Below are 13,455 nucleotides of genomic sequence, written 5' to 3'. Positions count from 1 at the left end.
AATTGCTTTATCATAAAAAGTCACACTTCCAGGATGTGAAAGCCTCTTTTGAAGGGCTGCTGAAATCGAAATTTTGAAATTGAGCTTTATCTGTGTCAATTTAGTGGGCCAAAAAAAAAAATAAAAAAATCAGTTGATTTTCTTATGAATCACAGGTTCAGATAGGCCGCTGAAAGTCAGGAAGCCAAACTCAAGCTTACTTGATCATAGAACAAACTGCAGGTCAAATCAACTTTTGAACAAAGTTAGGGCAGTTAACATAGCCCAAGTTAAAGCTATATTATTTTTTTGCCATGCTTTGTATTTCCAAAAGGTTCCTTGTAGCAGTGACCTGGCCCCTGCTGCTTGTTCCGGGCCAAATGCCAGGTGCCCAGGCATGGTGGTGGCCAGTACTGCAGGATGGCCCAGCGTGCCAAGGATGTGCACAAGGAGAGAGAGTAAGGGAATGCGTGCATATGTGTGATGGCATTTAAAGCTCCAGCAAGCACACAGCATACATCTTTGCACATTAGCAGCCTTCCACAGAAATGTTTACTGGGCTTGCTCTGTGTAAACAGTCTGACATCTGTTTGTAGGAGAAAAGCAAAGCTTTGCTAAAAGGCTAGATTAACCTTTGAGGCAAATTTAGAAGAAAATTTGAAGGAGAAATCTGCAGACAGATTTTCTGCATTATGAATGCTAACAGTAGGCAAATAGCTTTTTACCACATATCGTCCCTAAAGCCATAGCAGTGTTTCTGTGATCTAGCTTTGATAAAATAGAAGTTGGAGCACATGTTCCACAACTCCTCAGGGTGGTTTTGTTAGTTTATGTATTTTTTTTTTCAGCCTTTGAAGATAAATATATAAATGCCTGTATAAATGCATATGCATGCATTGAAGGTTACAGGATTAGATCACTTAAAGACAGGATACAGCTATTAATTCTGTTTGGTTTCTGCCAGAAAATTCTTATAGTAACAGAATTTCTAGTGTTTTGGCCCAAGTTGGTTCCAGGATCCTAAGAACTTGAACTCCTTCTGAGCAAACTCATCTTGCAGATCTCCAATCATCATATCAGGAGACATAAGTTTTAGAAGAAAAAGAAAAAAAAGTTTGGGGTTCTTTTGTTATTTTTAAGATAAAGTTATTAATCTAGTAATGTCATGGTTTCAAGTGCATGTACCTAAAGTTAAATTCCTAATTTCATATATGGCTGCCTAAATAAATCAGTGGGCCTGTAGAGGTGTTGAAAAATCACTCCTCTTATTAGATAGGATAAGGGTATTTGCAGGTTAAGATGTTAATCCCTTGTTAATTTGGGGATTCAGAAATCGAGATTTTAACGTTTTCTAATTTGACTTATCAGTGAAAATGAATTAATCAGTATTAGAGCCTAATTGGAGGCCTTCCCAGAAAATCCAAAGATTGGCAGAATGATTGACTTTCTTTTCAAAGTACTTCAGTTTGACAAAATTACCATATGAGACAGAATATGACAGTGTGGTCATATTTAATGTATAACCTGATCTTTGCTCAGCCAATGCCTTATCATAACTTTTCCCATTACAATTGTATTTTCTGCTGGCTCTCTCTCCTTTCCTGCAGCAGGTTTCTCAAATAACATTGTACATGATTTTAGTGGGTGCCGTAGCGGTATAACGTATTGTGATGACGATACCATGCTTTGCAAATGACTCAATGCACCTGGAACTTAGGTTACAGACTTTTAGTTCCAGGGCTGGAACTGCAATGTCTCAGCAAGTCTTTAAACCTGGTTTTACAAATAGATGGCTTTGCACTGTCCTGGACATGCACTACAGCTTCCAGAGGGAAGGAAAAGGTGAAATCCAGACTAGATGGGAAGCATTTGGCCCAGCAGGATATCCCTAACATTTCACCCTTAGGGTCATGGTTCAGAATGTGACTTCCAGGCAGAGCAACCTGTGGGGAGGGACAGGATCTCCTGCGGTACAGGAGCTGTCACCAGGTCATTTTGCTGCCAGTGGGAGTATGTTTCCCTGTAGTTTGGGGCTGTTTGAAGGTCAGGAGTCAAATATCTAGTGCTTTTGTGTTTAGTGTTGCTCATGCAATTGATTATGTTTGTTCCTGTTCACACAGGATTAGTCACTGAGATGAGGGAGAACATTTCAGTGGCTGCAGTTCATGAAAGAAGAGCAGGGATGTCATACGTTCATAATGTCTTAAACTGCTGAAGTTTTCTGAAGCTTAAAACAGATATTTATGTATTTCTCAAAAAAAATCGTATGTATTATATTGTGTATATAATAGGCACCAGGACTGCCAGAAGCAAATGCATAGCTCCCCACAATGCCATTAATTTTGGTGCCCTGTGCCTCTGAAAAGTATTACCCCCCCCTGCTTTAGGCTGACTTTGCTCCCAGTCTGCTGGGGCTCCAGGTCTGCCAAACTGCCACCTCCCCTGCAGGGACAGAACCAACCTGAAGTGGCAGAATAGGTGCAGATCACTCTTAACTCTCTCCTTCCTGCTCTGTTCAGACCTGGGGGTGAAAATGAATCCACTAAAAGGCAGGAGGACATTTCAGTTTTTTCTTCAGTGGTTCTCACCCTTTCCATATTCCTGCCCACAGCCCTGGGCTGTGTTTTTCTGACAGACCCAGCTTGATGACCATCTGGTGGTTTGGTAGGTACACGAGTTTGGACAGGACATCTTGCCAGGCACAAGACTGTGACCTAGCTCCCCCACCACAGCAAATAGGTCTTGTTTCCATTCCACATTTTAGCCAGACTGAAAAGACGTTTTTCAGTTTATCCAAGACATAAGCTTCTCTTTTTTTGTGGCTGCGGATTGTTGTGTCATCATGGCCAGTTTCTTTGTTACAAACATCTAGTCAGCAGCATCTTGTGAAAAAATGGTCACAGATTCAGTGCCAGCCCCAAAAGCTAAGAGCTGGGTGGGAGCTGAGTAAGGGGGAGGACATGCACCAAGAACTGAGTTTCCAGCAGTACCTTCTGTGAGAGTAGTTCAGTGCTTGAATCCTTTGGTCAATGAGAAAGAGATCAAGAGAGTGGGAAAAATAAGAAGAGGTTCATTCTGCAGGCTAGGGACTACTTATAGCTTTCATGCTTTCACTCTTTTATTTTATATGACCCATTGGTCTCCCCCCCAATACCTCAAGATTCTTAAATAAGACTAATATTTTTGACAGTTTCCTGGGGAAAAAGAAGAAATAACTCTGAACTGAGATATAGCACATGACATTTCTCCTTTGATTTGGATATACTGGGGGAGGGGTGGAGGGGAGAGGGAGAGTTTAAAATTTAGTCTCAGAATAAGAAGTTAGCTTCACCTTGAAAATAACAGGAATCATACATTCCCATAATGACATTGCACCAGCAACATGTTCTTCATTTTTCCTGTGGCTTCTTGATAAATAAAAAAACATGTTTAAAAAAAAATAAAAGAAAAAAGGGAGAGAGAAATTAATTCTACAGCTGCGTTGAAGTTAAATGATTATTTTCACAGTACAAGAGAAACAAAGTAATGTGTAACAATAATGCCAAAAAACCCCAGAGTGATCTTTATTTCCAGTCGAATGATGAGGATGAAGAAGAAAACAATAGAGAAAGATGAATTCTCAGCAAATGTTCCTCATTTTCTTTTCTCCCCTTCTCAATTTGTTCAGGGGTTGCACCCTAACCAGCTTACCACTAACATTTTTTTCACATGTTGATTAATGAGGGAAGGCAGGCTTTGAAGCCACTTTCTTCTCCCAGACAGGTGCAGTGTTTTAACTGTGAAAGAGTTGACATGTGAATTATTTGTACAGAGGGAGCTATCTAAACACATCGTTAGCAAAGGACAAAAGGCATTGACCTAACCTGGTGTCACAGCACTTCCAAATCCTTGGTTGCTTTCCAACTTACTGATTGTTTAAATGTTTGCCATCGTTATTGGCAATGCCTATTTTTTCCTCCATTGTTAAATTCAGGTTGTGAAAACAGAGTGTTTGATTTGCATGGAGATCTTTTTTCCCTTTGTCAAATATTACCAGTATCTCTGGCATGTGGCAAAATTCAGGTAATGTAACTGTAGGCAAACTTATGGGCTTCTCATGAAGGATAAAAGATACAATCTGTTGATAAAATATTGTAAAAAATCTGCTCCCACTCCACTAGGAAAAGAAAGTTAATAGTAATCAATTGCTTTGTTTTTGTGGCTTATGATTTGTTCCCTATTGAACAAAACTATGTCTCTCATGTTTAAGTTTTATTGTATGCTCAAATTTAAGCACATGTCAGCAAGCTTTTATGAATGAAGCCTTTGTGCTTCTGAATTGTCAAATACTATTTACAAATATTTTAGGAGAGTTATTGATTATGACATGGGGGAGGAGGGGGACGGACGATGACAATGAATCCACAGTTGTCCAAAACAAAATTATGTCTTTTATCTAACTAGTCCTTTCACTCTCCTCAAATTTTAATAAAATATGTTTTACATCTATAGGTCAGGAACCAAAGAGCACATTAAGCATTCAAGCGAAAGGTTAAAGATCTACTACCAAGTAATGAAATGCCAGGTGTTTATGAAACTCCAGAGCCCTGTGAGGGGAAAAGTAGAGGGGAAAGACAGGAAGAGTTCTGAACCTATGGGTAAAACAACATAAACAGGATACCAAACAGAGAAGGGGAGGGGGGGGGACAGTAATGAAGTGCTGCTCAGTACTTGTGAAATCAGAGCCATAATTTCATCCTGCCAGAGGATAAGACAGGAATGAACAATGAAGGCACAGAGGAGGAGGAGGTGACAGTCACTGTAAATCAATACCCAAGGTTAACACAGGACATTCGGTAAGAACACTGCTTCATTAAAAATAGGAATCATGATGGGCTGGGATTAAGGGACGTGTCCAATTTAGACGCTGTTAGCTTTCTCTGCAGTATCCCAAGGCAGATGGGGAGGCAACTCCATCAGTTAACACGTTTACGACTAGAAAGTGATGGCTGCTAAACAAATGGTAAATAGTTATGAGTAGCAGGGTGCTGGACTTGGGGGTCCAGTGATCTTTTCAAGTCTAGATCTGCCATTATTCTGCCTTCCTTTCACTGAAAATAGGCAAAGCACTACTGAGGGCTCTTTGGACTGGTGCCCAGCCAGCTGAAACAGCCAGCTGGAGATCTTCCAAGTGTAGGAGGTACACAGCTGTCAAGACGCTCTAGACTACAATACTGGCAGGGCCACCGATAGGCAGATGCTACTGCTGCAATTGCATCAAGCCCTGAGCTCAAAGAGATCCATCCTGTTTTCACTCAGACAATGTGGGAACTTGGTCTTTGCATAGTGCCTTATGAAACCCAAATGTCTGGCAATGAGCTGCTTCTTCCCACTCTTTTCCCTAATTTGCTCAAACTTGGGTCTTCACATTGACATGAAGCCTGGGCAGAAGAAAGGGGGGGGTTCCTTGCCATATTGCAACAGCCAAGCCTCCCAGCGCTTCCACCTGGCCCCTGCTCCTGCTTCTCTCTCTGGGGTACATCAGCACAAGGAAACATCTGCCCTAGACATATTTCTGCCTACAGCTACCTCTTTGTGGATTCCTATATGCATTTCATGCTCCTTTTTTTAGCCTAAGAAAGGTACATTTACTTGGAATGAAGTGTCACTAGCTGATAAATTGAGGACTCCTGCCCTATGCTGTAGGTCTGGAGGTGGAAAGGTGGTCTTTGCTAGTCTGTCTCCCTCCTATCTTCTGTGTATGTGCTTGTGGCTTGACTATGATTTCTTTGGTTTAAACACAGTGTAGTAAATCAAAAGTAGCTTGTGCTTATGTAGCACCTGTTGTCAGGACAATCAATTTTCCAGGAATTTCTTGAAATTAGTATGATTTCACCCTGCTGGTGCCAAGTAGGCATGCTTATATACAGTTTGCAAACAAGGAAACTAAAGCTCAGGGTTGACCCAACACCGTCAAATAGTGGGAGGAGCCAAAAAAATATTTGGCTGCAGAACCAGGCACGTTCTGACCAGGCTTTTGTAGCGGTTGTTTTCTTGTCTTTGCTGCAGTCAGATGAATAGCAGTACACAGGCTTATATCCATCCACGCACACATCTATATATCCATCTACCTACCCACCTACTTACCTACCTACCTACCTATCCAATCTGTGTGTCACTGAAGGCTGCTACAGCTGATACAGTATTAAGCCATCTATCTCTCTCTCTGCATGTAATTTATATATATGTGTATTGCTTTTTCTGGTGATCTCAAAATAGTCTTTCAAATTTTTTAACCCTTCCAAAGTCATTATCATAGAAACTTAGAAAGGGTAAAGCTAAAAGCCCTGGGAGGTCATCTCATCCATCTCTTTGCTCCAGGCGACCCTATTATGATAAAGTACTAGTGAGTTAGAATCATAACAGATGGAGAATCATACGTATGTATACACTTTTTCCCATGGAGTAGAAAAGGGAATCATGTGCAGATTTTTTACATAAAGAAACAGTGTGTAGCTTACCCACTGTGAATAAATCTAATTTAGTCATCTTTATGCCTCCCTGATCTTCATCCTCTGAAGTTTGCTGGAGGGTCAGATGTGCACTCTGGGAAATTTTCCACATTCTGTGTTGGTTCTTTCTGCCCCCACTCCCCCCCCTTCTTAAACCCACTACTCAGCCTTGTGCTTAAGTGTTTCTACGTTATCGCAATGCCACCAGCAGCGCTGAGGCTGTGCTGAGGGCCCTGGCTTTGCTGGGGGCTGCGTGAGCAGCGCTCCAGGTCCCTTGTGCCGTGGTGTGCCACAGCCTCTGCATGACAGCAGAACATAGCACACCTGGGAGGTGACAGCTTTGGGCTGGACCAGGATCATTTTCAAAGGAAATGCTGGTGTTGGACACTGGGACCTAGGGCTCTGCTTTCTGCTTCCACCTCTGCTACTAATCTTTATATGGTCTTTGGCAAATCACTTACCTTCTATGCTTCCCAGCTGCAAAAATACTTAGGTGCCCAGTACCCCATCCTGTTGTGGTTTTCTTTTTTCTTTTCTTTTCTTTTCTTTTATTTTCTTCCCAGTGGTGGGCTTATGCTTTTATGCTTTTTTTTTTTTTTTTTTTTTCTTGGGTTATTTTGGAAATCATTTTCAGATCACCAGATATGTAACTTACCTGACAGTGTTATTACTCTAAGGTGCACCTTATTTTTAACATGTGAGATCGTGCTGTATTTTTTGAAATATTTCCATTCATAAACGAAATTGCAGTTCCACGCTGACACACTTCAGCTCTCACTTGCAATCTCATTCTTTTCTTTGCTTTTTTTTTTTAATGGTTTTTTTTTTCCCTCTACATCCTTTTTCACAGATCTTAGCAATAAAAGAATTGTACTTTGTTGCATTTGTCTAACCGCATTGGGTGTTTTTAATCACCTCTCAGAGAGTCAAAGCCAGGATCAACTTCCTTTTGTAAAACCCGGTCAAAAAGATCAGAATCACAGCACTTCACTTTAAAAATCAGTAGTAGTATTTATTTTCAAGTGTAATAGTAGGGCCTCAGCTCTCCACATATGTGTAAGCATACTGGTATATCGGGTGCATTAGCGATACCTCAAGAAAAGCAGTTAAACGAGTGGGATCTGTGGCACTGAGTAGCTACCCTTCCTTGGGGAATGCGGTCTGACTCATTGCACCGGGGTGTGACGAGTGTTACTGTCTGTCCTTTCAGCTGTACAGCATGTGTCTTTTACAGCTGCATGCTGAATGGTAAGTGATGCAGATGCTATAGTTAGGAGCAGAACTCAGCCACTGAAAGGATCTCCCGGTATCGGTCCCAGCTGCTCATGCCCCACCGTGTGCTGGCACCCGGGGACAAGGGACGTGCCGTGTGCCAGCCGAGGCTTTTCTCCACCTCAGTGTAGACTGACATGCATTCTGGTTTTGCTGATGAAATTCACCTATAGCGTTCTTTTTTGTCCAACCCCACAGCTGAAGGCTGACGAAAGGGTCATCAAAACAGAGCATGGGCTGCTGATCCGCAGCTTGCAAAGAAGGGATGCGGGAGCCTATTTCTGCAAAGCCCAGGAGCACACTTTTGTCCATACCATTGTGAAACTGAATTTGAACATCATTGAGAATGGACAAATGGAAAGCACTCAGAAAACTGAGGATGATGAGGGTCGGGTGAGAGATTTGCTGACGGAGTCCCGGCTGAGGTACAAGGACTATATCCAGCTCGTCAGCAGCCCCAGCTTTAGCCTGGATGAATACTGTGAACAGATGTGGCACCGGGAGAAGAGGCGGCAGCGGAACAAAGGTGGTGCCAAATGGAAGCATGTGCAGGAGATGAAAAAAAAGCGAAACCGAAGGCACCATGAGCCAGCCGGGCCACTATCTACATAGTTTGCAAATGCTATTTAAAGAAAGGACATTTTCCATGAAAAAAGAAAAAGAAAATAATACTGTGTTCTAGTTTTGTGCAACTTGCCTATGAATTAGTACTGCTTCTTATTGAGATCAGATAACTCACCATCACTAATAATCTGTATGAGACTGTACAAGCGGATTCCATACCAAATGAGATGTTCCTTATTGGAGTACCACACACCAGGCAATAATTTTAAATGAATTCATTAAAAAGAAAACGTACACTTTTAGCTAATTTCTGGCTAGCCTGAGGCTACGTGGGCTGTGTTCTGTGCTTCCTGCATAATTTTCACATAGGATTTGGTGTCCGTGTTCCCATGTTAATATTTGCTGCCACATTCCACCCCAGAGGTGGCTACATTTCAGGGGAGGGCAGATGTATTTCTAGTTCTTTGGCATCTTTCTGAAAAGAAGCATGGTAGAAATGTGTGACAGATCTGCAAGAATACCCGCTAATTTACCCATTGGGCTTGTATACAGGCACGTGGGTGGGGTTTGCTAGCACAGACAGGCACAGCAAAAAATCAAATTAAATATTGGCTTAGCAACAGCATTCATTCTCCCTATAAAAAAAAAAAAAAGGGGGGAATTATCGAGCGTTACTCATTAGAGTTTGACTAGCCACCAGTTTGCAGTCCATCTGCTGAAATGAAATGTTGACTCTAATTGAAACTGCCACCGAGATGCTTGGAAGTAAATTTCCTAAGTGGTCAGTGGGAGGTATGTGCACAAATCCTATTAACAAATAATGGGATTCCTGCCTGCACCTCTCCTGACTCTCCGAAGGTTTGACTCTGACTGTTTCTCTGGCTGTTTGCTAGCTTTATGCAGAGGAAAAGAAAGATAAAAGACAATAATAAAGCTAAAAAAAAAAAAGACGATGAGGGAAAATATTTAGTGGCTGAGACCAGTGCTCTTGACACAGAGCTGACATTCCTCAGATGTGTGTATTCTTTGGGATTTTCTCCCAAAGGTCTTATGTATTTTTAAGTTGAAAATTTGCATCGTTGGAATTAATACTTTTATTATAATTAAATAAAACAAAAGATGTCCATGTGTAAATAAAACTTTTAAGTTTGAAATTTGCTATATACCATAATTTTCATTTGTAAAGTGTTCCTTGGTTCATATTGTGTTTTAATAGTGTAAATTTTTCCATATAAGCAAGAAACACTGACTTCACTCCTGTCTATTTTACATGCATGTGATTTCGTTGATTTTATTCCTGATATGCAGCAACAAACACAGGCTCAAAATCAGGCCTACTGTCTCTTCTCATGAGTCACCGCCCCCCCTTTCCTCTCTTCCAGCTAACCTCCCTCCGTTTTGCCTTTCACGCCTTTTTGAGTGTGAAATGACAAATTAGCCACTTCCTCACATGGAAGAGAGCTTTGACGGATACCAAAACGACAGACTTTGCTTGTTTCTCATGCATTCTACAGATCTTGAGAGCAAAGTCTGTGGGAAACCCATGTAATTGGTGTGCACCTCATTAAGGAACCGAAAACATTGGCTCTGAAAGTTGCAGATTCGCCCTTGCCCATGCTGGTGTTTGTGTGCGCATTCAGTTCCTGATCTATAGTTGTGTAGATCCAATTTGCATCGTTGTTCATTTCCTCTCTGCTGAAAGTCAGATATAGTGAAGTGTTTGTCAGATTTCAGCAAGGAATCTCAGCTTACCCACGTTTCTTGTAAAACCCCAAGGCTGAGTTGTTGCATGTGTTGTATAAAAGCCAGCGATGCCATATGTCATTAATTTTAGGTGCTTTTTTAATAGGAGATGTATGAGTTAATTAGGAGATGTTAGATAGCATGCCTACAATGCTTTGATAGTGTAAAGCACTGAGTGCTAAATATTATAAAATATGGCTGTGGGGAGGAGGGAATTTCTCAGCACAGGACCTTTAATCAGCAGAGAGACTGACGCTGAAGATACTAACCAGTCATACAGTACTTTGAGAACACACAGAGAACTTTTTGCCATTTTTGCTGCAAAATAACATTGGCCAGGCATTTCACAAGAGGCTCGTCATGTTGGGTACCCTGATTTTAAGGCCAATTAAGACTACTTAAAGGAGGAATGGGGGGGTAATAAACTACTACATATAAAGCACCCTAAGACAGGGATACTCAATATTCTTGGCTGGAAGGTTGTGCTGTCACCATACAGAACCTGCCCAATTATTCCTTATTGGAATTTTATCAGTCCACAAAGTCCCATTTCTCGGACTTGGACATAAGTAAATGAGTGGAACGACACCAAGTCTATGGAATAACAGTGGTCTGCATTCGCATACACTGACAAAGGACCTACTCTTCTACCCAGTGGTGACGCAGTATTTTAATTATTGCATTTCAGATGACTCTCATCACATGTTTGCCTAATTCATAAAAAAGCAAACCCATGGTTTTTCTCTTCCATGAAAATGAAATAATCTGATTTATGCTTAGATATAATTGGGGTTATGCATTCTACAAATGAACCCCCCCAACTGACTTTAGTAGAAGTCTGGGATGACTAAGGGTCTCAGTGCTGGGAGCATTAGATTTAAATGGTTGAATTAAAATGTTATTACTCTTAAAACAACTTTCATTTCTTTTATTTCAAATGTTGCTGCAATGAGATTCTTCTTAAAGAAATGACCTCATCAGTCTGGGGTACAGTGGTAGTGTAAACCCCCAAGTGAGATATAAGGCCTCTTCCATCACGGGAAATAAATTCAATATGCCCCAAACCAGTGTGCTGTATTGGGTTCATGCCACCCCAGGGAGCATATTTAATGGTGTTGCATAGATAAAAGTCAATGTTTTGGTACACTGGGTAAGATGTACGCTGTAGGTGGCAGGGCTGGCACAGCTGCCCATGCACAGCAGATCCACATGCAAACCAGAGCCTGGAGGACCTTGGAGATCATGGAATGAGAGAGACAGATCAGGGATCACTCCAGGAGGTAAGATAGGGTTTTGTTAGGCAGGACTCAACAGTGCAGACCCAGGAGGAGGTGCAGGAGGAGCGGTGGGTCTCTCTTTGCAACCTGCAGTCCCAGAGAGGCTTCAGGGGATGAGCTAGCCCAGAAATCTTAACAGGAGGGGATCCCCCTCTTTTCAGAATATTTCATCTTCTGTATAATTTAAAGGCTCAACTCTTAGGACTGCTTAGATTTCAAATCAATGATTTGGGGGTCAGCTGGGCTGCTGTGATCTGTACTATGAGCCACAACAGGCCCATAGTTAAAATGAAACTGAGCCTTGCCTCCTTCAAGAGCTCCATAAAAGTGAAGTTGAACAAAGGTTTGTCCAGAGTGGAAAAAAGCTGCCTCCGCCTTAATAACTGTAGGTTTTTAACAGATCCCTTAGCGCATATGATACAACATAGATATTTATTTACATATGCATTCAACCAGGAGTCCAATTATTAATACATTATCTTTTCATTCAACAAAACCTTTCCATTGACCCTGCTTCAACAAAAGGTCAGTGTTGGGCTGTGCTGAAGTGGCTTCAAACAGATTCTTAGAATCACCAGCACAATGTGAGCTGTAGTTATAAAAATGCTGAAAACTGACATAAGCTTTAAAACCCAACAGAGCCCTAAATTTTGTAGCGATCTTGCAGTCAGTTAAAATAAAACAGAAAATGGGATTAGCAGAAAAAGGAATAAAGTATTAACACTTATTCTGATAAACTAGTTCCATTACTGGAAACTGTTCCAACAACAGGTGTGAATGCGTGTTCAAGCCATAAGCAAATACTCTCCTCTCCAAGCCATTAAACTTACATTGCTTGAGGTATCTAAGAGCCTGAATACCTTCTAGTTCATGCATAGATTTTGGACCTGGTTCTTATGTCACTCATAACAAAGTAATTAGGCTGAATGCAACAGATTTCCTCTGGTTCATGTGCTTTTGAAATCAGAAGATCCCTACAGTTCAAGTGCTGTGAACCTTTTAGTCTAACCTTTATGGATATTGATCTGCATTTAACAATTCAGATAATGAATAATTATTTGTTATTATTACTCATTATTCATGTAATAAGCCCATGTCTCATAATAATGTCTGTCTCAAGATTTAATAACGACTAATGGAAAATGAGTTTACTAATGTTTTGTCATATGAGCATATGTGTATAGGATTGCACATACAAATGTCTTATTTTCTCTTCATTTTGTAACAGGTTAATTTGCAAAAAACGAATGTGATTTCAAGAATGAAGGTGCAGCTCAGCTTCCACTGACAGCAGAGATTAAAATCCTTCTGCAACTCAATTGTGGCCTAAGGAGACAATAGTCTATTTATAGGCTGGTAGTCAAACACCCAAAGTTATGTGTTGTTCTGTAGAGAGTATTGGCCTGGTTCTTCTTGCACATAGTTGTAGATGATACGCGGAGGTCTAAAGAATTACATCTGCATGAATGGAAAATTAAGCCCACATGTCTCTCTAATATATTCTGTTACATTTTATAAACTTTAAATGGTCTCTATTGTAATATTTTACTATGGCGTTGCTATGATTACCCTGAACTAGGCTTCTGTCATTAGCTGAAGTGTGACATTCTTTGCAGTTGTAATCAAGATTCGGAGGTTTGTAAAGTAAGTTCATTACAGTAACAAAAAAGAAGGCAGGGGAAAAGAGTTTAATTATAAGTTCTACAAGGCAGATTTTATTTCTGTGTATCAAAATAGCCGTTATCCTGAAATCTGTCAGAAACATCAGTACTTGTTTTCCTTCTTTGGTCTGGTAACGATACATAACAAATTGCGCTCTTAAGTTTATCACTTGCCAATGTGTGGCTGAAACATCTGGTCTGACAGCTGTAGCAAGACTAGGGTTTTACTTGCTTGTTCTTTTCTTCCACCGGTTAAGCCCCTTGTCTCCTGCCTTTGAGACGCTCTGGTCTGCCAGGTAACCCCACTTTTATATGGAGGAACACTCAGGATTTGGTGTTTCCTCAACATATAAACTTCCCTACAAAGTCATAGTATCACAGTCTGCCGTCAGATGATGACTTTTCTATGCATTAGCTTTTGCATTCAGTTGCAGGTGCAAACCAAACACTGTGAGATAAATTGGACAC

At 40.9% G+C, this 13,455-nt stretch overlaps 1 protein-coding gene across 6 annotated transcripts in view; it reads left to right on the top strand.

Annotated features, from left to right (window-relative positions):
* The window catches only part of SEMA3D (semaphorin 3D), a 147,753-nt gene extending 135,108 nt beyond the window's left edge, over positions 1–12,645 (top strand). For all 6 annotated transcript variants that reach the window (XM_027811917.2, XM_055711199.1, XM_027811918.2 and 3 more), the window contains one exon: positions 7,941–12,645. In XM_027811917.2, coding sequence (XP_027667718.2) covers positions 7,941–8,354 — 414 coding nt within the window. In that variant the 3' untranslated portion in view covers positions 8,355–12,645. The remainder of the gene's footprint in view (positions 1–7,940) is intronic.
* The last annotated feature ends 810 nt before the right edge of the window (positions 12,646–13,455 follow it).

Source organism: Falco cherrug, chromosome 5, assembly GCF_023634085.1.
Source record: "Falco cherrug isolate bFalChe1 chromosome 5, bFalChe1.pri, whole genome shotgun sequence".
NCBI lineage: Eukaryota > Metazoa > Chordata > Aves > Falconiformes > Falconidae > Falco > Falco cherrug.
The sequence above is the reverse complement of the archived record's forward strand: the minus strand, read 5'-3'. Positions and strand labels throughout refer to the sequence as shown.